At 38.5% G+C, this 25,970-nt stretch overlaps 1 protein-coding gene across 1 annotated transcript in view; it reads right to left on the minus strand.

Moving 5' to 3' along the window:
* Window positions 1–12,188: 12,188 nt before the first annotated feature.
* LOC138971478 (potassium voltage-gated channel subfamily A member 1-like) overlaps window positions 12,189–25,970 on the minus strand; it is a 14,273-nt gene continuing 491 nt past the window's right edge. Inside the window, exons 2-3 of the mRNA XM_070344217.1 lie at window positions 23,192–25,967; window positions 12,189–13,619 (exon numbers count right to left, since the gene is read on the minus strand). Of these exons, the coding sequence (XP_070200318.1) occupies window positions 24,590–25,967 (1,378 nt within the window). The 3' untranslated portion in view covers window positions 12,189–13,619; window positions 23,192–24,589. The remainder of the gene's footprint in view (window positions 13,620–23,191; window positions 25,968–25,970) is intronic.

Here is a 25,970-nt window from a genome sequence, read left to right on the forward strand (position 1 = left end):
ACTTAGGATGGTTTTTGTGGGCAGGTGGTCGCTTTCGAGAGGTGCCGGTCGCAATTAAGGACAGGTAAGACTGCCGTACAGAACTTCGTCAAAAGGGTTTGGATTTGTTAAGACTCCAGTACAATCTCATTGAGAAGACTAAATGGTCATGGTTTTGTGAAGGAAAATTCGTCAGCATAACAAAGCATAAAAGGCCCCCGCGATTAGAGAGTACCGAGTCGAACGAGGGTGGATTTTTCACTGAATGATATAATTATGGTTCATGTGTGCAAAGACAGATTGACTGGCTGATTTTCTTGGTACCCCTTGACTGTGTTCAATTTTTGAGTGCTCTTAATGAGGGTTTCCTGTGTGTAACGTCGATCATACTTTCCTTCCCTTGTAAACGGGTGTCATCCATCACACGTTTCTTGACGGAATGAGAACATCCTACCATTTCTTCTTCTTTTTCTGCGTTCGTGGGCCGCTGAAACTCACACGTACACTCTCGTGTTTTTGTACGTGTATGACCGTTTTTACCCCGCCATTTAGGCAGCTATACGCCCCTTTGGGAGGAAGCATGCTGGGTATTTTCGTGTTTCTATAACCCACCGAACTCTGACATGGATTACAGGATCTTTTCCGTGCGCACTTGGTCTTGTGCTTGCATGTACACACGAAGGGGGATAAGGCACTAGCAGGTCTGCACATAAGTTGACCTGGGAGATCGGAAAAATCTCCACCTTAACCCACCAGGTGCGGCCGGGATTCGAACCCACGACCTTTCGTTTTGGAGGCCGGCGTCTTACCACCAAGCCATTGCGCCCGTCTATCCTACCATTTGAACACATACCAAAAGCCAACAGCCTAGTTGCGCTCTGTACAGGGGAGGAATTTCTTTGCTGAATAATTGATTTGGCAAATTGTCATAGTTGTCACTAACAAAATTCCACTCTGCACAGAAATCCCACTCCGTAAGGCGGATGATTTTGTATTTTTATTTATTTTTTTTAATAATTTTTGAAGCGGATGATTTTTGGTATTTGTTTAAGTGGAAGGTCGCTCTTACCCCACGTAAAGGTTGGGCAGACCTGTAGTGGTCACAGTTGCACACTATAAGATACGCATTTAACGTGCAGCGCTTGAGTCCACCATACTGCACTCTACAGACAATGAAGACAGGTGTATCTCTATAACTCTTGCATAAATGTGCATGTATGTCGAGAAATGACTACACAAAAAATGCCACTCGTTATTGTCTTCTTTTACTTTTTTTATTTTTATATTTTTTTTATTCATTAAAAAAAATTAAAAAAATTATGTGAACGAAACTGGAATCAATTTGCAACACTCCTTCCTTCTACATCTAATATACTTACATGTAAATGATTTGGATTTTTTTCTTTTGACCATGTTTGCAAGCTAAAACACACTCACACACATACACACGCATGCACACACACACACACCACATCAATCAGCAGTACGAGTATAAGGACACAAAAACGTGGAAAATATAAAACAGTTTATTGAATCGTGTCATCTAACAGTGTTGGTTGTCGGAGAATTTCACAAAATGACTGAAAGAAGTAACCGTAGTAATAGCAGTAGTAGTAGTATAAGTCGAGGGAAAAACCAACCAACCAACCAATCAACAAACAAAAAAAAACCAAAAAAACAACAACTCCGTTTCAGTGCAGGAACACTGGGTGACCTTTCTACAAAGGTCACTGAATGAGGTCAGGAGTTTAACATAATTTATTTATTAATGCCCCAGAGTGCAGATGCGTGCAGGAGAAGGAAAAGGAAGTGCAATCGGGGCGCAGTCAACTTGAGGTGCAAACTTGGGCCAACACTACAAGACTGTGGTGGTGACATACAATTATATTAAACTGTGTGACAAAAATAACTGCACAAGGAAGAAAAGGACAGAACAGGAGGACAAACTCTGAAAACTACACTCGGGCACAAGGCGCTAAAGACTCGGCTACTCTGTTACTGAAAAAAACCTTCATCTCCAACTGCTGCACGTTCTTGAATTTCTATTTTTAGCATTATTCTTAAATAAGATTCCAACCTGTTGTTGTACACAGCACACAGACAGAACTAGACATCCATTTTAACAGTAGGTTTTGTTGAAAAAACCCAACCCAAAACCCACTGTGATGGGAGTATTTTCAATACAAAATAATTTCTTGACATTCTCTTCCCCACAAAATCATTTCCAGTCAAGGTTTAGAAACATTTTTAAAAATTTTTATAACCTTTTCAAACATGCTAAAAAGTTAAAGTTATTATTTTTCTCCCGTGAAATGTTCATAAAAAATCTGTCCACAACAACAAAGTAAGTCCCCCCAAAATGTGCAACTGCATACCTCAGTCAATCTTTCATCTTTCCAAAACCTTTCATGCAAAATTTTACTTGAAAGGTAATAATTTTGTAAAGTACTGTCAAATACACACCACACGACCAACTGTTGTGCTTTCCAATAACAGAGTGAGCCGTAATAACATATAAGGTAAGAATGGTTCTGCTATGTGAGACTAAGATCAACAATTTCCAACCCTGGTGTGATGCTAAAACTCTGGACTACCGTCTTTACTTCTGTTGGTTGGAAAATAATGGATGAGGGAGAAGCAGAAAAAGATGGAAAATATCTATGTACAGAGAAAATGTAAAAACAATGATCAAGGTAGGCAAACTATAAAAACTGTCATTCTTGAATAATATGCAACTTCAAGAAGAACTTGAAGATTTCAAAAACTTTGGAAAAAAGGGTCAACCACGCTAGACTTAGGATCACACTATACAGTACTAAAACCTCTTGGGCGCAACATCCAGATAAAACAAGAGGAGAATAAAAAGAGAGGAAAACTGCCAACAAAAAGAATGACACTGTAATAATACATATAATAATAATAATAATAATACTAATAATAATAATAAATGAGCATTTATATAGCGCAACATCATAACTTTACAATTATGCTCTTTGCGCTTGACACATTTAAAATTAAAACACAGTTATACAAGCATTTACATCTACATTCATAGTCAACAAATCAATAAATCACACAACTGGCCAATCATACAAGCCACAGACATACCTTTGGCTTGCCATACAATACTGGGAGAAAAACAATCAGTCCTTTTACACAGTTACAAACCTGCGCATGCATTTCAAGAAAACAGAATCACACACTCTTTTTAGTTGCAATCTGTGAAGTATCACACAAATAAGAACCACACACTGTCACTCTTCTAGAATACTGAATGTTTGAGATTCCTGCAATCCACTGTGATGAAAACTTTTCTTCCATGTAACATACAAATGTAGCATCAAATTGTCATGTTGCATTGCATTGAAAATCTCGTGAGCCTATAAAGCTTGTCCATGTACAATGGATCCATGCACAAAATGTCGGTTTCTTTCTAAAATCACAGAACTTGTGTCAACATATATATATATATATATAATATATATACAAAACAACTTCAGATTCATTGGTGCAATCAAATTCAAATCTAAACCCAAATAATTCGTTCATCGCTCACCTCCTTTCTAATTAACATGTACTATCTATTCATAAAAAAAGATGTTTCTTTAAAACTGCTCATTTAAATTATGCCAATATGAAAAGAAAATTCAACCTCAGAAGGCTGCACATGGTAAATCATCACATATTTTCTATAACATATTCTATCAAATATCAGTTTCCCTTACACTATGAAGGGACAGACTTAACTAGAACTTTCCATTACCTGTAATTATTGACAATACCACACGGGTAACCTTCCAGCATTCACTCCAAACAGATCACAGATCACGTTCCTTCCACCCCCAAGAAACAGTGGTAGAGACATATTAAGCGAGGGTGTATTGCACAACTAACTTTCTTTCTTTATATAGTGTTTAACGTCGTTTTCAACCACGAAGGTTATATCGCGACGGGGAAAGGGGGGGAGATGGGATAGAGCCACTTGTTAATTGTTTCTTGTTCACAAAAGCACTAATCAAAAAATTGCTCCAGGGGCTTGCAACGTAGTACAATATATGACCTTACTGGGAGAATGCAAGTTTCCAGTACAAAGGACTTAACATTTCTTATATACTGCTTGACTAATATCTTTACAAACATTGACTATATTCTATACAAGAAACACTTAACAGGGGTAAAAGGAGAAACAGAATCCGTTAGTCGCCTCTTACGACATGCTGGGGAGCATCGGGTAAATTCTTCCCCCTAACCCGCGGGGGGTCACAACTAACTTAAAATATTATGCTACATATACTGAGTAAAGTATGGACAGATGGTCTGAGTAAGCAACAAATGAGTAAAAGTGTAAAATGTTTTCTCTGGAAAAACAAGGTGCAAATACTGCTGAATACCGCGCTAAACCATAAACGAATAACTGTCAAAGACATGACCAGGGGTTTATATACACAAGCAACAACCGCTGAAAGTAAAATTACAACAACAACACCACAAATGGCCATAACACAGTCTTCAGAAACCAAGAGAGTAGCAGGAAAAAACACCTATCTGAAACGCATAACAAAGCAAATTTTGCACAGATGCGAGCAAATTTAAAATTTGTCATGAAAACTTAGAGGAAGAGTGAAAACAGGACAGACTTATTTTGATTCCTAATTAATCATATCTCTCCTACTATTTTTTCAAACAATCTCTAAAAAAATGTCAGTGAATTAAAAAGGACAACGGAAAACAAGATGCCAGTCTCAGTCTGTAAATCTTAACCCTTAATTAGATTCAACAACCACACTGAAGAAACAACGATAACAAACTTGCTTGACAAAGGCTCATGCAAGGAAAGAGCACAAACCACTCTCTTTCATTATCAACAAATCACAGTTCACTCCCTTGGTCTGAGATTGCATGCTTTGAAATGACGTAAATTCAGTAAACAAGAAAACCCCATGCACTCCAAGAGTACAGGAAGAAAGTCAGAAAACAATTCAATCACACAAGTGCCCATCAGTCACCAAACAGGATAAATATTGCCAAAATAACTGTTGAAACTGAAAATGTAACAACCCATAGGCATTGCCAGAATAGCTGTTGAAACTGAAAATGTAACAACCTATAGGCTCTAGCTTCATAGAGGAGGACCAAAAAATTCACACGTGAAATTTTCAACACACGCAACCATCAGTCTCATGATTCAGTCACAAACAAAATCAAAATTTGAAGGACCAGTCCTGCTGTCCACAGGGAGTTGACTCACTCATTTTAACACCAAGATTTGTATCGCGAGTATCTATCAACAATCTGTCATAGCATCTATACAAATCCAATGTTTTTGTCCAAGAAGTCACACAAACATGCTCGCACACAAATGTTCACGTGTATGCACACGTACCTGTAGACACTCACACAGCAAGGCGTTAACAAAAACAACAAACAAGAAGAGCAAACGCTCGATCGAGTCACTTTCGCAGTTCTGAATATTATATGAGGCATCAGATGGACAGGAAGAAATTGCTATTCACAACACAATACAGATGTAAATAATTTGATGTAAAGAATAATCCTATAAAGTTTGAATCAAATCCGATGAATAGTTTCAGAGATATGATATTTCAATTTTTTTCCTTCAAGACATACCTGTGACCTTGAAAAAGGTCAAAGGTCACCAAAGCAGACGTCAAAGTGTAGAGGTCACTGGGAGTCACGTTCACATAAAATTTGAGCCCGGTCACTTTTATAGTTTCCGAGAAAAGCCCAACGTTAAGTTGTGTGTTGCCGAACAGAAAAGGCTAGTTATCTCCCTTGTTTTTCTGATAACGTTCGTAAAAAGCTACAGATGTAAATACTTTGATGTAAAGAATAATCCTACAAAGTTTCAATCACATCCGATGAACTTTGTCAAAGATATAAAATGTCTAATTTTTCCTTTGACGCTGACCTGTGACCTTGAAAAAGGTCAAAGGTCAACGAAACCATCGTTAAAGTGTAGAGGTCATTGGAGGTCACGACTAAACAAAATATGAGCCCGATCGCTTTGATAGTTTCCGAGAAAAGTCCAACGTTAAGGTGGTGTCTACGGCCGGCCGGCCGGCCGGCCGGACAGACTAACACTGACCGATTACATAGAGTCACATTTTCTCAAGTGACTCAATAAAACCATACTCTAAAAAGAGTACAATTAAATACAACTGGCTTTCACACACACACAAAACCCCCATAAAATCTGATACAACTATTTTCTGCCTTAAGAGTCCATACAGTACAAACTTTCTTCCAAACTGTTAATAGGTACTTAAATTCACTAACGACAGAAAATAATAACTGTGGATAACTTTACTGTTACAGTTCCTGCAAAATCGACATGTCTTGGCAAAAAGACCCTCATAATTACTTTAGCTCTGTAATTACTGTAATTTAAGACTTTCAAATGAGACTACATCAACACCTGTCCATTATGCTGACAAATGGGAACTAGCTTTGCGCATGAATTCATTGACATGAGTTTCGACTGCGGAGGCTTTTGGCAAGCTGAAAACAGGCACGGGCAGGTTTTAGTGGAAAAAGTAAGTGTTTTTAATGAAAACGTCGGAGTAATGGGATAAATAGCTTACACACCTCGTCCTGAATATCTTGCATATTTTCCCTCGAAGGCTCGGTAATACATGAAAATCGACCCTCGGGAAAATATGCAAGATAATCAGAACTCGGAGTGTGTAACATATTTATTACATGGGGGACTTCTCCCTGTAACTGTGGCTCTGACTAATTGACCCAGTTTTGCATAAATAGAAAAGTAATTGCCAATAAGCATTTCCTGTCTCAGAATTCAACCAACATGTTTACATTTTGCAGTAGCCAAGCTGTGAGCATCCCTCCCCCCGAAAGAAAACAATAAAGAGAAGAAAAAAAGTTCACACAATTCAATCACCACCTACCAAATATATTCTGAAGCCCTGTATTTCTTGTTAAAGAAAAAGTGTTAAAGAAAAGTTAATATCAAGCTGATTCAACTTGAGAACACGAGGTTATCCTACACAGTACCATGACGAAGTGCTTCCGTCATTAACACCATTCTAAGTGAAGTAATTTACAAGATTCAGATGGAAAATACACAATGCGATATCACAGTTGCACTTGTATGACTAGTTGCACACTACAATAAATTACAAAATGTCTTTCAAGAAAACAATCAAGAAATAATACAAAACAATGAGTGCAAAAGACTATGCAATTTTAAAAACAAAAACTCCATCAGGGAAGTGTTCTGTCTCATATTTACACAAAGAAAAAAAATCAACTGTGAGCCGATGCCTTGATTTTTCCAAAGAAAAAGAAGCATTCTTCATTCCTTTCCCAAGACAAGGTACAAATCTGCAGGCAACACAACTTACATCAGTCAACCCAGTTCACATTCATACTTATGCTGAAGGTGCAGAGCTCAACAAATTAAAATCTCCTGTCATATTTGTTCTTAAAACAATATAGTGAGTTTTGCTGCAGAGGACACACACATGTGGAGCAGAGATCTGTACTGAAAGTAAAACCCTGAGTACGTGTCAGTGGTTTTAATCAAATAGAAACTTTTCTGCCGTTTTCATGAATAACATGTGATCAGTTGTTATACTTTGCTAGGCCCCTGATAAGCTACTAAAAAGAACAATACGGTTAAATGCATGAGGAAATAATAAGGGTAAGTTTTCTGCTTATCGACTTCTCAAGCTCATTTGCAAAAAGCTCAATTTTTTAATCCAGCAAATTTACTTTACAGAAAAATCTACAGGAAAAAAAAAATACTGTTCACACTAGGTCTTTTCAATGCACCAAATCATGTATACAATTTAAAAATGAACACAATATAAAATAACAGCAAAGTAAAAGAAAGGACTAAACCCATGATAAAACTACTAGTACTGCAGCAGTATAAATTTAGTCAACGAAATGTATGGAGCTGAGGGAAAAGCATGTGCTTGCACACACACACACACACGACCATAAGTATAAACGAATATTGAAATAAAAAGCCCTGAGCACTGTTTGCGACAGTAACCTATTACATGAGTATATCATTTTTGTACATGCCTTTGGACACTGAGAATTATGTGGATGTGTACTTTCAACCTGTAATAAAACATAAACAAAGCAGTTTTCCTATCAATTTTTTTTTTGGCTCATGACAGTAATTCTGTGGATATTTTCCTGAGACAAAGTACTTTTCTTCATTACATCAGTGAAGCAACATCTTTATATATTATCAAAAACAAACTTCAAGGTTCTTGAAAATGTGTCCGGCTATTATTATTTTGTAGGGAAAGTGCTTCTGGGACTGACCTTCCCGGATTTATTGTCACGAATGGGAAAAAAGTTATTTATTCAAATGTTGAAAACTAGCACTCTTTTAGGGTTACAGACCTCAGAAAAATGTACATCCCCCCCTCTGAGTTGGGAGCCAAAGCTATCCAACCATTGTCCCTCCTGAAACATTCCTCGATCTATATTTAAAGTGTAATTATTAAAAAGATAATGTGCCGCAAAATGTAACAGCCAGCATCATGAAATTTCAAATGTAATTTGACATTAAAAAAAGCTACTGTGGAGGGATCTATCTGATTTTCTGCTGTTTGGTATCTTAAACTTAAAACCTAACAAGTTTCACCAAGACAACCAGAATGAATTCCTACTTTTCCCTTTGTGAAAATATGTTTTGCCATTTAAATTAATAAATACTGACAGTCACAGTCTAGTAACTGAACAGTTCTGATCAGCTTAGGACATCTGTTACGTTTACACTATCAATACATGTACATTTCACCTGATCCATATTAATATTTTTGTCCTAAAAAACCCATTTCCTAAGGGTACATGGGGTCAACACAATGACCATTTAAAAAACCAAACATAAAAGAGTTTGCCAAATTAAAAAAAGGGAAATACTATTTGAGCCTACAGCCTTTTTTTTTCCATTCAGTGACTCAATGTTCCACATTCTCAAAATTATTTAGAGATAAACAAACAAACAGGAAACCTTCAAAATGTAATCTAACACACCCGCATACACACATTATACTTCAAATTCTCTCCCCTGCATTATTACTCTAGTCGTTTTCATTTAATCAGAGGAATAAACCTGCTAAAAACATTTCGCTTTTCTATGACAGAATCTGATTTTGGATTATTTGGATGAAAAATATTCTCACTTTAGCAGTAATCTACAAGAGAAATCTATAAATGTTTCATTTTCTTATCACCAAATGCATTTCGTTTTCTAAAAACAATTGATGGTTTTTGTTTGTTACATCTGCATTATGAAGTGCTTGTCGCAGCTTGAATAACCATCCCTGAAAACTTAAGAGATTACCATTAGCATCAGCAGAAAATCTCTTCTGTTTGTTGATGTCAAAACAAAGTGTCATTAAAAGTGATATAAAACACTTAAAATTGAGTGAATTTTCACAGTGTGTTAACTTTTATGCAAGTGTCTATCAGTATCAGGTAGTAAAAGTACTTGGGTGGGAAAAACGTAAGATATAGAGAAAGCCTTGCCGACTTTCATACCTGGGAATCATTCCTGAAACACAGCACTAGAACGTACATCACTTTCAGATCACATTTTCTTCCCCAAAGCCAGCAGGCATACTTTATGTACACATTCACACAGGGAGAGAAAACACAGGATGGAATGACAGACAGGAGTGAACAGTCCGAAGGTCATCAACATGATCGAAGATAAACTTGATAACAAGCAAGGGAAGGAGTAAAGCACGAATCAACTGAGATAGCCTCGTATAAATCTAAGTCTCAGAAAATGAGGTACAATTCAGACGATTGTAAACCCCATCAAGTCTATTAAATATCAAAAATGGGAAGGCAAATGAAAACTGGGAAAAATCTGCCTAAGTAAAAGGCTAGCCAAACACACAGTGTTTAACAAAGAAATACAGTCCTTTTGTCTGTGGAGGAGCTAGGTTTCGGACAGAGTGAAGCCGGGATTCAACAAGGAAAAAATCAATCACAAAAAAATCACAAGTATTCAATCCTCAGGTTGCACCAGGAAATTCAACGATAAATATCCTTAAATACAGAATCACACAAAACAATCTTTCACAGCATTGCGACAAGACGGAGAGAAAGTCAGTGAGATAATGAAAAAAGAACAGGAAAAATTTGAGAGGAAAAGAGAATCTACTGACTGAAATGTACAAGGTTGACTGTACACCACACGTGAAAGAAATTAGCAATTTATGCACAAGAAATTCAGCATCACAAGAGGCCTTAGAGTGTGCAAAAAAACCCTATGTGTGCAACATTGTCATCATCTGACGAAAACTCCTGGACAATATGAAAGTTTCTACTGTTACAGAATAACAAATGCGGCCATTTCTGGCCATCCATATTTGAATTTGAGATGTTTTCCTCTCTTTACCTGTCAAGACAGCTTGTCAGTTGAAGTATTACATAAGCTAATAGATAATAAAAGTGGAATCTGGAAGAACATTTGTGAGAACAGCACAAAACAGAACCTCATTTTAAAGACTGATCGCTAATTTTTGAATGTCAGAAATCTTTTAGTAGAATTATAGTATTGTAAAAGCAATCTAATTTTCAGAAACAACCAAATGTGGTGAAAGTTGCTTTTGAAAGAACAAGGATGTAATAATGTAGCACATACATTTGTCGAAGAACAGGGGAAGCGACCTGGTTTTAAGCCACCAACAGGTCTATTAAATTAAAAAAGAAAATCATCGTTAATAAAATTCAGAAGATGTTCTTATCATTTTACATTTTTTTTTGCAATCTTCTTTTCAATCAATCAATCAATGACGCTTATATCGCGCATATTCCGTGGGTACAGTTCTAGGCGCTCTGCAGTGATGCCGTGTGAGATGAAATTTTTTATACGGCCAGTAGATTGCAGCCATTTCGGCGCATATTTACCTTTCACGGCCTATTATTCCAAGTCACACGGGTATAGGTAGACAATTATTAACTGTGCCTAAGCAATTTTGCCAGGAAAGACCCTTATGTCAATCGTGGGATCTTTAACGTGCACACCCAATGTAGTGTACACGGGGGGAGGGTTCGGACACTGGAGAGAGTCTGCACACAAAGTTGACTCTGAAATAAATTTCCGCCGAACCTGGGATCGAACTCACGCTGACAGCGGCCAACTGAATACAAATCCAGCGCGCTACCAACTGAGCTACATCCCCGCCCACAAAGATCACAATGATGAGAATGCTAACCCTTACTTTAACATTTTTTCTCCCTTCTCTTGCACTAAGTCAACACAACAACGTACTGTGAATTTAGACAAACCTACTTCATGTACAAGGTGTAAAACAACCAACCCCCCACACCCCCCCCCCCCCCCCCCAAGTTGTTTTTTTTAAGTTGAGAAACAAGGACTAACATTACCATAGGAAAACTAAAACTATTGTATCAATGGATTCTTAGTGATAATTAGATTATGCCTTAAGTACCACTATAGTAATGGATTGCTAATGTTAAGTACATATCTACAGCTGCCCCTGCCATCTCCCCACACAGTCTTCCCTCCTCCGGTCTCATCCAATTAAGTGGCTCTCTTGACGTAGTTCTGAAGAGATCAATAATTCGGCAGGCCTACACACAGAGAGAAACACCATGTTTGCATATAGATGGTCGACTGGCTTGTCTTCATTTCCCCTACGTGCTTACAGACTTTTCTCTACCACAAATCTCCTGTCTCTTTCTAAACCACCCGCCCTCGTCCCTTTCTTTGTCTTTCCGCCCCCTCCTATTTCCTCAAGTTTTCTCCTCTCTCGTCTGTTTTCTGAATCGACGCAAGAACTTGGGCCCTCCCCTTGTGCAACTGGGTATCTGTTTCCTGGTAGGGAAGCTCTTTTGTAATGCTTGCTCATCCATCTCCCCCATTGATCCCAAGGACCTGCAACACCCCTCCCTGCTTGTATTCCCCGTGTCTGCAGGGGGAGCATTCTTGTCTTGCTTGTTTACTCCCTTCTACTTCACTTGTTCCTTGGTCTTGCCACGTAGAAGCTTCCATCCCATGATTTGCTTACAAGGATTGTATGTGTACGTGTGTTTGTATGCACCTTCATAAATCAAATGAGGGGGGATGATGGTAAGGGGGGTGGGGTGGGGGGTGGTGGATATATAATGCATGCATGCATGCACAAGTGGCTGAAGTGCAAGACAAGATAATTTGTTCATATTCAGAGCAATCTAGTTGTAATTTTCTTATCAGCTTAAACCAAACAAAATCTTGCTGTTTCTCCTTTGAGATCAGTCTTTAAACTGAGGCTTTGTGTCTGCTTAATGTTGAAATTGCAAAACAAGTATTCAAGATGTTCTCTAAAAAGTTAACAATGTGGGAGCCTTTTCTGGCCAAGCAGCACAACTCTTGTAACACTAACATCACACAGCCTATTTCAGTGCATATAATCCTCAAATGTACATGCCATGTTTTATAGCCCTGAGTCTTTTGACAAAGGAAAAAAAAAGAAGAAAAAAAAAAGAAAGAAAAGAAGATGAAACATGAAAATTTTAACAAACAAAAAAAGTATCAACATCAACAGGAGATTGCATAAAGTCACAGATCATCACCCTTCATAACAACGACTGTCCGATGAGACGAGAGACGATCTTTTCAGGCCCGGCAACACTCAGCTGAACACGTAGGAAGCTGTTGGAAGCAAGGATGAAGAAGAAAAGGAAACAAGAGTGGAGGTCTCTGAAGAGAAACTGATGTGGTGGCCTGTCACTGCGTCGACACCTGAGGCTCCGCTCCGCAGCACGGACGAAATGCTGTGACGCAGTTGTCATGCCTGCTACATAGCCACCATGAAAGACTTGTTGAAACATCCGAGTTCTGCCTATCACGACAGGCTCAGACTAGACGAACGAATGAAAGCTATGTTTCCCAACAATTGACAAATGGCCTTGACAACGGCAGCCAAGGTAAAGACAGAGGTCAAGCTGATCTGATCGTTGTAGGGCGTACAGACCACGGAAGAGACGAATAAGCAGTGAGATACCTTCACTGCGACATGGATTCAAGTTGTAGCTACCACAAATGTTTTTTATGTGTGCATGGGACACTCACGTAAAAGCATGTACGCATTAACACAGAAGTAGGAAAAAAGATCCCAAGAAACATCACCTAGGAAATAAATAAGGACTGATCTCGAAAGACATGCACATCTAGCTCGCTAAAGTAAAACACGGGTCATGTAACAGTCACGGATGAGGTCAGGTCTGTAATGCAGGACGCCAAGCCACAGCTCAGTGCCAAGGTCATCTCTCTGGACACCAAGGTCAAGCAGCTGACCGTCAAGGATAAAGCTGCTAATCCTTGGATAGGCTCCGCTCTATTGCTCCTTTCCCAGATGACTCAACAGTTCCTTCAGGCCAGGGACGGTGAGGTCCAGAGGGAGGGATCATGATGAGACCCCAGCTGATGTGAAGACAAAGGCCAAGGCTGACACGAAGACGGTGGCTCGTATCTATGGCTGGACAACAGCAGCGGCGCCGAGGGTTGGAGCTGTGCAGCACACACGCAAGAACAGCTGAGGTGAAGGTGAAGGATATCCACAACCAGGACTTGGCAGTGCTGATGTCCTCGCGGACAGCGACGTCCTTGGCTGTACCAGCACCTGAAACATTCACATCTGGTCTGAGCACTTGTGCATATATTATTATGACTGCTTCATAGCAGTATGCATAGCTGTATACATAAACGAGTATAACTTTCACAGATGCATGATGCTTAGCACGACTTCGCTGAATACAACCTTTGTGCTCCACCTGCAAAGTAATGACTCATGTATTTACGTCATTCAACAAAAACAGGAGAGGATAAACATCAGCTGCATCTGGATCAAACATAAATGAAATTTACATAGCACAAATGTATGCACAACTGCAGTTAGTTTGAATTTCAATACATCTCACCAGGTGGTGACATTTTGCACATGATGCATGTTGCTGTTGTTACTAGTTTGATAACGTGGCACGAAACATAACAAACCATGAATTGAAACGATCACTTGCTGGTTCGGACAAGAAAACTGCATGATGTTTCTTTTCACATATATATATATATATGTATCAACCAGAAAAGTAGAACACGCCTAAGAGGCAGTGTCTGAGACTCATCTTGATTCCATAAGATGTATATAAAATTCTTGCTACAAATTAATTATAGTATACAGAGCAAGAATGCAAGAATGCTTTCAAGTCATTTATTGATTTAAAGCATATCAAGTACTGAAACTCAGCTTGGCCTAAATGTCTGCATGTTTTTTAAAAGCAATCAGTTGCTGTAGTGTAACATGTACATGTATGTATTTAACATGAAGGAAATGATAAAGAGTGAGACAGTCTGCTAACGACCATCCAAGGGATCAACCAAAAGTGGTTGTTATGGGCAGGTGATTGCTATAGAAAGGTGAATTATATAGAAAAAAGACTTGTCAGAGATCCTTAGGCAGGTCGTAATAGACAGGGGGTTGTCACCTGCAAAGGCAGGTCGACCATACTATAATTTGCAAAATTTACAGAAATTTATGCGTTCCTAAAAGAAAACTTCAGTCTTTAGGAGTTTCAATTATTTGCAATCTGCTTTCCCAGTAAGATTCTGCAGGGACTACCAATAAGAAGGTTCTTTGAAATAAAAAAAAAAAGTAGAATTTTTCATTGCCCAGTCTGTTCCTCGATAGCAAATCCATACAGCCGCATTTTGCAACAACAAAAAAAGCTTTGAAAGCAAGCCTTCTCACAAAACTAAGACTCTCTTTCATGAAAGCAGTGGAAAGCAATTGCCACGGCTTACACAAGGCAAACAAGTATGCATGTCTGCTTGGCATGAGTCTGGTGTTATGGAAGTGCCAAAGTCTGTTCACAATTTTCCCTGCTTGTCTGCCTGTATTTCAGAAGCGATGCCCCACAGGCCTTCTGTGTGCAAGCCTGCCTAGCAGGAAGTCCACAGAATTTGGAAGCACTTCAGCAAACCAAGGTTCCCCCTTGGCTGCAACATGTGCCTTTCATTAGACTTACCTCTCCTTGCTTCTCATTGCAGTTACCCTCTTCTCTTTGATTGTGCTGTTACCTTTTTGGTGTTTTTTTCACATTCTTTTTACTTCCTTCTAATTTTGTTGTTAACTTTGTTATTGCGTCTGCTGGCATACGGTTTAAACCAAATCATAAAGCCCGTCCCACACACACACACACACAAACACACACTGGGGAAGGATTACTCTTCCCATGGGTGTGTTTAACTTTAATCAAATGTTGGCTTTTAGCCAGGGCTTCAATTCAGTAGAGAACAATCTTTCTTGAGACCTGATTTTCTCAAACTTCTGAAAGTCTTACAGGGGGGAGGGGGACCACGGTATTCCTTCCTAGGCGAATATTAATGACAGGGGTTAGTTCACATAATTAAGACAAGTGGCTTTGATACTTTCGCTCAAAGTTAGGGCTTCACCGTTTCACAAAGACAGTTTACAAAACACAGATTTGTACTAAGAGTAAGAAGCACAAGAAGAACAGTGTAACAGTAACACTTGAACCAGCAAGGATTAAAAGCAAGCAAATCAGATTTCCAAACACACTTTAAAACAGTTATACTCTCAGCAAAACTGCAGTCTTGCTATTTACCCAAGGGCTCACATAATCCCTCTTAGTCTTAAGTTCCAACTCACACTATGGCATTCTGTGCACTCATGTGGCGCTGAAGTATGACCTACAGGTAAGGGGGCAGTGGAGTGCTTAAGCACCTTGTGTCAATAAATTAGTATGCTCTTTCTGCATGATTGCACCGAACACTGTGTAAATTCTATAATTACATTAAGCTTAGCTATGTGTGAACTAAGAATGAGGCCGTAACAGCACTACTGCACCAAACGATATACCCCAAGAGCAAGTTCTTTGTAAATTTTATATTCTTTAAACAAGTTGTTGTACGTGTGGTATGTTACTTCAACTTTAACATGCTTAGTTTCAAGGAGTCAAATAAAATTCCACTGTAAATGTAATACATCATTACATACATGTACTAAATATATATATATATGAGCCAATGTCAAAAGGTGCTGCCTGACAGCTTCGAAAATCAAAGTACATCCAAAGTAAAATGACTGGTGTTTTGAGTTGCTTAACATATTCAGTATATAGTTTCTAAAGGAGAAAAGGGAAAATCTTTCACAACGGCTGTGTTATTTGGCCGTTAAGTTGAGGCTTGACGAGTGTCTCTTGTGGCATGTAAGGACATAAACCTGATTTTTTTCCATTTTTTTCTAGAACTTTCATTTCTACTAAATTCTACTGAGCTCGCATATGAGTATTGGGGTGTAGATTAAATATAATCAAGGTAAAAGCGCATAAAATGTGTATGTTAGCAACATGAATTTATTTATTGCTATCACAGTCACAAACGGTATGTGCTCCATACAAAAGTTCTTTAATTTGAGGTTTTCTCAGATATTGTTGAAGTCAAAGCTTTGAAACTTCACATACTTGTATGATTGCATGACCTCCAGACATGGTGAGAGAGTAGTTGACCTTCGTCACATTTCAAGGTCACGGCGGGGTCGTATTGGGTCAGAAAGTGATAAATTGGTATTTTCTCGAAAAGTTTTAAAGCAACAGCTTTTAAACGTCACACACTTCTTTGTAGAGATAATATCCAATCCTGATGCTCAATTTGGTTTACTCTTGTGAAATAGCAAGGTCATAGCAGGTCTGTCTTAATGAGGAGAAAAAAATGTATCATTGTTTTTTTATGTTTTTGGGGCTACATCTTTGAAACTTCCACAATAATGACAATTCCTTTTTGTTTCTTCTTTTCAAAAACTGTGATCATGAAGCAGTCATTTGATTTGCTTCTGACTGCTAGCAAAAAAAAGACAGAAATTAAAAATTTTGTGGAAAAAAAAGGAAATTTGATAAAAAAAAAGTGTCTAGTGTGACATTGTGACGACAAAGCTTAAATTAGCCAGAAATGGTACCAAACTTCAAAATATAGTGGTTATTTTCATTGTTTTTCCTTTTCACCGACAGTTTTTGTTCAAAAGTGGTTCTTTTGTGTATCTAGTTGAACAACAACATTTTTTGGAAGCTTTTTTAAAGTTTGAGTTTTTGTGACGCAAAGAGTCACGCTAGACACGCAATTTTCAAACTTTAATAATTTTTTTAAAAAGCGGACAAATGGGAAGAAAAACACACAGAACTATGTATTGGGGTTCATGCAATCATTTGGTTTAAATCCAACTGCCCAGAAAAAAGCTTATTAGCATTTTTTCTAAAACTATCGAGAGTACTCAAACACCTTGTCAAAATACGTCCCTAAAAAGCACTAATTTGCGTAATGAATGAGGAGCAGAATTTTAACTGTTTATAGTTAGTCTTTGGTTTTTCTCTGCGATCATCTTTATTCATTAATCTCTCAGAAAAACCAAAAGTTCCATCTGAGTGTACATTCAGTAAATAGTTACAGAACTTATAAAATACCTAGCGTACCCACAGCACCTTTTGACATTGGCTCATATGGTCAGGAATCTGTCAAGGTGTCCAAATGCAAAAATCCTGTTCTGGATACTTTTATTACTTTGTATTTTATTCTGTTTTTAAATGACTACAATATAAACAATACAGTTACTTTATGAAGTATTCCTCATGCAGATTCTATCCATACCAAATTTATGTCTGTTAGTCGCCTGGATGCTGAGAAAATTGACTTTGTTCAAGAAAAAAAGCACCTTTTTTGGCACACAAGGCGTTATGCATTGAATAACCAAGTTACTGATAAGGGTATAATCTCAATCTAATTTTAATAGGTCCAGAAATGGATGGAGAAACATATGTTAGATTATTAAAAGTTTGATCTGAACATAGGTTTTGGATTTTGAGCGTTCTTTTTATATTTAGTCAAGTTTTGACTAAATATTTTAACATCGAGGGGGAATCGAAACGAGGGTCGTGGTGTATGTGCGTGTGTCTGTGTGTCTGTGTGTGTGTGTGTGTGTGTGTAGAGCGATTCAGACTAAACTACTGGACCGATCTTTATGAAATTTGACATGAGAGTTCCTGGGTATGAAATCCCCGAACGTTTTTTTCATTATTTTGATAAATGTCTTTGATGACGTCATATCCGGCTTTTCGTGAAAGTTGAGGCGGCACTGTCACGCCCTCATTTTTCAACCAAATTGGTTGAAATTTTGGTCAAGTAATCTTCGACGAAGCCCGGACTTCGGTATTGCATTTCAGCTTGGTGGCTTAAAAATTAATTAATGACTTTGGTCATTAAAAATCTGTGAAAATTGTAAAAAAAAATAAAAATTTATAAAACGATCCAAATTTACGTTTATCTTATTCTCCATCATTTGCTGATTCCAAAAACATATAAATATGTTATATTCGCATTAAAAACAAGCTCTGAAAATTAAATATATAAAAATTATTATCAAAATTAAATTGTCCAAATCAATTTAAAAACACTTTCATCTTATTCCTTGTCGGTTCCTGATTCCAAAAACATATAGATATGATATGTTTGGATTAAAAACACGCTCAGAAAGTTAAAACAAAGAGAGGTACAGAAAAGCGTGCTATCCTTCTTAGCGCAACTACTACCCCGCTCTTCTTGTCAATTTCACTGCCTTTGCCATGAGCGGTGGACTGACGATGCTACGAGTATACGGTCTTGCTGAAAAATGGCATTGCGTTCAGTTTCATTCTGTGAGTTCGACAGCTACTTGACTAAATATTGTATTTTCGCCTTACGCGACTTGTTTAGTCTGTATGTTACATTTGGTGTAAATAATCATGAAACAAGAAGGGCAAAGCCCATACGACTCACATGCTTGACCTTGACCTTTACATGACCTTGACCTTCAGCTAAACCTAGCAATGACATCATACACTAAGAACTGCTTTACACATTTTTCCTACCAAAATACATGTGACCTTGACCCAAGGTCAAGATCATCCAAGGTCATGCAACACAAAGCTGTTAATTCAAGACATAGGAAGTACAATGGTGCTTATTGGCTCTTTCTACCATGAGATATGGTCACTTTTAGTGGTTCACTACCTTATTTTGGTCACATTTCATAAGGGTCAAAGTGACCTTGACCTTGATCATATGTAACCAAATGTGTCTCATGATGAAAGCATAACATGTGCCCCACATAATTTTTAAGTTTGAAACAGTTATCTTCCATAGTTCAGGGTCAAGGTCACTTCAAAATATGTATACAATCCAACTTTGAAGAGCTCCTGTGACCTTGACGCAAGGTAAACCAAACTGGTATCAAAAGATGGGGCTTACTTTGCCCTATATATCATATATAGGTGAGGTATTAAATCTCAAAAACTTCAGAGAAAATGGGAAAAATAGCTGTTTTTTAGACAACATTTATGGCCCCTGCGACCTTGACCTTGAAGCAAGGTCAAGATGCTATGTATGTTTTTTGGGGCCTTGTCATCATACACCATCTTGCCAAATTTGGTACTGATAGACTGAATAGTGTCCAAGAAATATCCAACGTTAAAGTTTTCCGGACGGACGGACGGACGGACGGACGGACGGACGGACGGACGGACGGACGACTCGGGTGAGTACATAGACTCACTTTTGCTTCGCATGTGAGTCTAAAAGGGAAACTATCTTAAAAAATTTTCTGGTCAAACTTACTTAAAAATCATTGCAGAGGAAGGTCATTACGACATTAGGTAGGATGATTGTAATTTTTTTTGAATTGAGCGAAAAAGTTGTGTTTGATGTAATTTAATTGTACTTCTAAGTTAAAAATATGCGTCTGGTGTAAATGAAATTGTATCTACTTGCCCAAACAAATTTTGTCACAGTCTTTAAATAATGCCATAATACACAAAAGTGTGTGTTTTCTTATACCTCAGACACCTGGTAGTTAAACTATGGTCACATGATTCCTAGTGCTTGCACCTGTTGGCTTGTAGAGAGACTTAAGTGAGGCCTTCTGACAAGGGTGTAAATGTAACATGTTTTCATTCTGAGAATACTTGGAAATTACAATGAATTTGTTTTAGAGACAGAAGATAACTTATCAGTGCTTAAGAACAACCAGCAAGACCAAACCTTTGTTTCAACATGTATGAAAACAAGCACACTGAATGGCAACATTTACCTCAGAAGGACCACTGTTGGGACATTTTGGTGTAAATGTAACAATAACATACATCACCTTGTTTTTTTTACTGAAACCATATGCAGCACATAATAATGCTAAAAACAACACATACTAGTCTGTTCAGGGTTTATGAGCTAAATAATTTAAGAGAAATTACCCATCAAATAGACCTGCAGATCTTCGGAGCCTTCTGTATACATGTTACTTTACACCATCCTTTTGTGTAAAGATGTCCACACAACCAAAAAGGCACAACCATTAATTTAACCCTTTATTTTGACTTGAGACAGGTAGCTTAGAACAAACAAGTTAGAAATACTGTTTAACTAGGATGTTCAAAAGCAGTGAGTGTGTAAATGAAAGGGTGTTTGTACTGTGTGTAAAAGCCTGACAGTATCTGTGATGGTTTACGGGAGGCGTACTGTGTCTGACAGAAGATAGCTACATTAAGACAGAAGACAGCTCCGGTCAGAGAACTCAATACACTCTTTACTCAGATGATTAGGCTGACCATAACATAACATAACATTAACAACAGTTACTGACAAGAAGGCTCAGAAGGCTCAAGACATTGACAGAACCCCACTAAGGGAAGCCATAGACGCCAGCAGAGTGTGCTTGACTTCACTTTTGACAAATTCATGTCATGCCCACACACAAATTTGGTGGCCACTATACCTTCAGTCTAGCTCTGGAGTTGGACACTCCCTCAGTCCTTGAACTTGGCTACCTGGCAATGGCATGTACATCGTAGCCTTTAAGTTGAACTTAAAACAAATTTCAAAAAAAGAATTGAATGCTAATTGCTATGGTCATGTCACTTATTTGGAATTAGATGTGAAATTGGCAGCAATGCTGCAATCTGATTTTGTCTTTTATTGTGTTTTAAATATTTTTAAAACAAAAAAAGGACACAGCAGTAACAAGGTTAGGTCTTTCTTTGTCAATATTTAGGCAGCGACAAACTACCTTCTTCAGGATGGTATAATGAAAGCACGGAATGACGGCACAATGATGTACAGTGTATTAAATTGTCATGATGATTTATGACGTCATTTATTTTTACTCCTGTGTTCTTTCTCTCACGTTCTCTGTCTGGCTGTCTGTGTCTCTTAGTCTTATTCTTCCCTTACACACACACATTTTGGTTCTCAAATTTTAACCTTTAGTTTACCGTGCTTCCTGGGTCGTGGACGACCCAGTGCTTCACAAAAGTGTCTGTATCTCTGAAACTATAGGGAGTTTTTGATTAAGACTTTATGGTAAGGCCTAAAAAAAAAATAGGTGTGGTTACGGTAACCCGATCTACCCTATTTTTAGGGGCCGACCCTATAACTTTTTATTACATTTGTCAAAACAAAAAAAAACCAAAAAAACCCGAGTGCAGGAAACGCAATGAAAGCAAAATCGCCCGAGTCGCACACTTATTTCCCTGTCAAGTAGGTTTAATTTGTACACATTAGAAAAAAACGTTAAAAAAAAGTGATTGCCTACCTTCCTACCCTATTTTTTTGGCTATGTTACCGTAACCACACCTTTTTTTTGCCAGAGAGAGAGAGAGAGAGAGAGAGAGAGAGAGAGAGAGAGAGAGAGAGAGAGAGAGAGAGAGAGAGAGAGAGAGAGAGAGAGAGAGAGAGAGAGAGAGAGAGAGAGAGAGAGAGAGAGACAATGACAATGACATTGACAAATTCTTTATTAACGAGGGTAATGGCATAAGCAAACACTGAACAGGTGCTTTTTTACATCCAGCCCTCGCCCATGGGAGGGTTTAATGTAATGATAATACGTTTTAAAAATTTTTGGAATATCAATTAAAGAAGTAATAAAAACAAACGACAAACAAGCAAACGATTAACAGACTAAACAAACAAACACAAATATATACGTATACAAACGAACATGACATATTATTGTCAAAGGTATAATGAAAACTGTTTCAAGCAACAAAAAACGTGTGAAACTTCGAGGGAAGAAAAAATCCGTGAAACTGAGGAGTCAATGATTGAAGCAAAGTTCCTACGTTGCAAGTAATAGCAATGTAGCATCGTTACATAAGTCATGTTATGAAATTAATTAGGTACATTTATCTACTGAAACGTGTAAAAAGGTACAATTTTATAAGGCATTGATCAACAATATAAACATGTTCAGGCTAAGTGAGAACGAAATGTGCCATGTATAGAAATGAGAAATATCTGTCTTTAAAAGTCTTGGCATTGAGAGAATGTTTGAGACCGCTTGTAAGTGAATTCCAAAGATTAGTCCCCGAAAAAAGTAGGCTGGACTTAAAAAGATCTATACGAGGTCGAGGAGCATACATTTTTGTCGGGTCTCTTAAATTGTGGGAAGTGAATTGAGAAGAAAGAGGTGCAGGCGCTCTTCCAATTATGCGTTTATGCATTAAAACGCCTTTATTGTACATGAGTCTTGATTTAGGAGGAAGAATGTTTAAAAGTTTATAGTCTTCGTTGGAAACCGAGACTTGTAATAAAATAACTTTGATTGCTCTTTTATGTATACTAAATAAAGGTTTCAGAGTTTTTGCACTCGCACAATCCCATAGTGTTGATGATCAATGATCGATTGAATGTGAGCGTTAAAGAAAAGTTGCCTGCAGTACCATGCCTGTTCAAGAAGTGTTTTATTCTGGACAACAAGTAAAGCCTCTTGGAGAGTACTTTACAAACTCCTGTAACGTGATCATTCCACGATAAAGAGAGAGAGAGAGAGAGAGAGAGAGAGAGAGAGAGAGAGAGAGAGAGAGAGAGAGAGAGAGAGAGAGAGAGAGAGAGAGAGAGAGAGAGAGAGAGAATTTAGAGAGAATTTAGAGAGAGAGAGAGAGAATTTAAAGACAACAACAACTAAATTATCCCCAGGTCTGACATTTAATTTTATGATTTTACATTTGAAGTTGAACCATAATCATAATCATATTATGAGCACATTTTCACCTAAACTTCTGTCAAACTCGAAGTACTATAACTGCATCAAAGCCCAATGTGACAACCATTTTAGGTAATTCTATTACTTTTTTGTAATACACACCTGTACAGACTTACCTGTGGCATGGAAAGTTAGCTTGGCAAGGGCTGTGACACACCTGGCGGAGGTCGAGGATCAGCTCTTTCTCACCCGAGGTCCATAATCCACACATCCCTATCTGCCATGACTTCAGACCCTGTCTAGGTGTCCAAAGATAGGGGACAGAGGGGCTGAGCCGTGATCCTTGGTGACATGGTGGTGCAGGTCGTTTAGGAGGTACACCTGTTTGTGTTGACAGCCTTGGGTGGAGGTGCATGTCAGCAGACTTGGGTTCGAAAGGTAACCAGTGGGCACGACTGATGGGTAGGTAGGGGGAGGGATGGTTGGGTAGGTGGGCGGAGAGAGGTACTGATGTCGAAGAGAGATGCTGGAAAAGGAGGGTCTTTTCGGTCAAGTCTCCAAGGGAATGTAAACTCAGCTGTGTATTTTTTATCCATCGCACTGATCTGAAGGTGCATAAGAAGCAGTGGAAAACTTGGAAACTTGTATGAGTTCCAGGTAGAGAGAAGCATGTATCACCTTTACGAGAGCAAATAAAAGGGATCCACGGAATCAAGTGTTAATTTCATTCATTAGTAGATTGTCCCACGTCAGCTTTGTGCATAGTTTCAACAGTTGTTTGACTGACACAGTCATCCAAAAGAAAACAGTAATCCTGCTAAGAACACTTTCAACACTGACAGTCAAGCATTTTCTAACAAGTGCCAACAATGGAATTCTCTCCACCGTTTTCTCATGTTGACAATATCAGTAAAGCCTTTGGCATAGGAAATACGTGCTACCAGATTTGTGAGTGGCTTCCAACACTTCCGGTCAGAAAATAATCGGATAGGCGAAAATTCACAAACTCAAATAAACCGGCATCAATACCAGTTTTGTGTAAAGGTGGTAGTGAGAAGAAAAAGTGGCGGTAAATTCTAGTATTTTCAGCAAGTCTAGTAAGGTAAAACAATAAAAACTGGAATGAAAAGCTAGGGAAACACTCTATAACAATGGGATAAAATCTTTTCGTACCATCTCCTTGCCTCCAGCACTGTACACTGACCATGAAGTTCCTGCAGCATTCGACAGTCCTCACATGTATCCAAGGGTATCTTGCCCGACACAGTTATCTCAGCATCGCCATTCACACAAGGTATTTTGTAAGAATACACATGATATACCAGCTTGACACTTCTTGCTGAAGGAAACTTCTACCATAAGTACTTTGCTCTGTTGCTAGTTCCGCAACTAAAGATTGAATACACATCGAAGGATGTCACAGATGACAGAACAAACTTCAATGCTGTGAAATGAAGTCTTTGACAACCACTTCCTATTATGGAGATGGCAAGAATGCATCCTGTGATGATCGTGGAAATGAACACCAATCATTTGGAAAATAAAACCAAACAAGGGCTGGGTGTGTCATCAACTCATACATCGGTTTCCATTCCAAAATTATTGGCGCTTGTGGGATTGTTTGCTTTTACTGCATGATTTTCTTTTGTCTTGTCTGTTAGTGACACACTGTTTCCTTCCTCCATTTCCATTATATCTGAGCCACAATCTGAATCAATAGAGCCTTTCTTTTCAGGGTAGTTTGGACAAGATTGGACATGCTTGTACGTTCCTTTATCACCACCTTCACCTTCTCGATGATAGAAGTAATTGAAGTTTGACACTATGACAGGAACTGGCAACGCGATTGTAAGCACACCAGCAATTGCACAGAGGGAGCCCACCAATTTCCCCCACACACCTATAGGTCTCATGTCTCCATAACCCACAGTTGTCATGGTAACGACTGCCCACCAGAAAGCATCTGGAATACTTCTGAAATGTGTCTGGTCAGCATCAGCCTCTGCAAAATACACTGCACTGGAAAACAAGATTACTCCTATGAACAGGAAGAATATCAGCAATCCCAGTTCTCGCATACTAGCTTTCAGTGTCTGTCCCAGGATTTGCAGTCCCTTTGAATGTCTTGACAATTTGAAGATTCGAAACACTCGCACTAGCCTGATGACCCTCAAAATAGCCAAAGACATTGCTTGGTTATTGCTCTTGCTCTCATCTGCCACAACTGTGCCAAGGGTGATAAAGTATGGAATGATGGCAATGATGTCAATGCAATTCATAATGTTTTTAAAGAAGCCCAACTTCTCTGGACAGGAAGCAAACCGAACCATTAATTCAAACGTAAACCAGATGATGCAACAAGTCTCAATGATGAAAAAGGGTTCATTGAATTTGGGGATGTCATCTTCTTGTAATGAATCTCCAGTAATGTTGTTTGTAGCATTCATCACTCGGTAGTGTTTGAAATCTGGTAATGTCTCCAAACAGAATATCACAATGGACAGTAAGATGATCACCACAGAAAAAATGGCAATCAGTCTGGCTGCAGTTGAGCTTTCTGGATATTCAAAGAGTAGCCATACCCGCCTTTGAAACTCATTTTGTGGAAGTGGCTTCTCCTCTTCTTTAATAAATCCTTCATCCTCTCGGTACCTCTCGAATGCATGCTCCCCAAGCTCATAGAACTTGATCTCTTCAGAAAACACATCTATTGGCACATTCACAGGTCTCCTCAGCCTTCCTCCACTTTGGTAGAAGTAGAGTATTGCATCGAAACTAGGGCGATTCCTGTCGAAGAAGTATTCGTTCCGAAGGGGGTCATAGTAGCGATTTCGTTTTTGTGGGCTTCCGAGGAGCGTATCTGGAAATTGTTGTAGTGTTTGCAGCTGCGTCTCGAACCTCAGACCGCTGACGTTGATCACTACCCGCTCACAGCAGTCATAGTCGCTCCCGGGT

Source organism: Littorina saxatilis, linkage group LG7 (genome assembly GCF_037325665.1).
Source record: "Littorina saxatilis isolate snail1 linkage group LG7, US_GU_Lsax_2.0, whole genome shotgun sequence".
Taxonomy (NCBI): Eukaryota; Metazoa; Mollusca; class Gastropoda; order Littorinimorpha; family Littorinidae; genus Littorina; species Littorina saxatilis.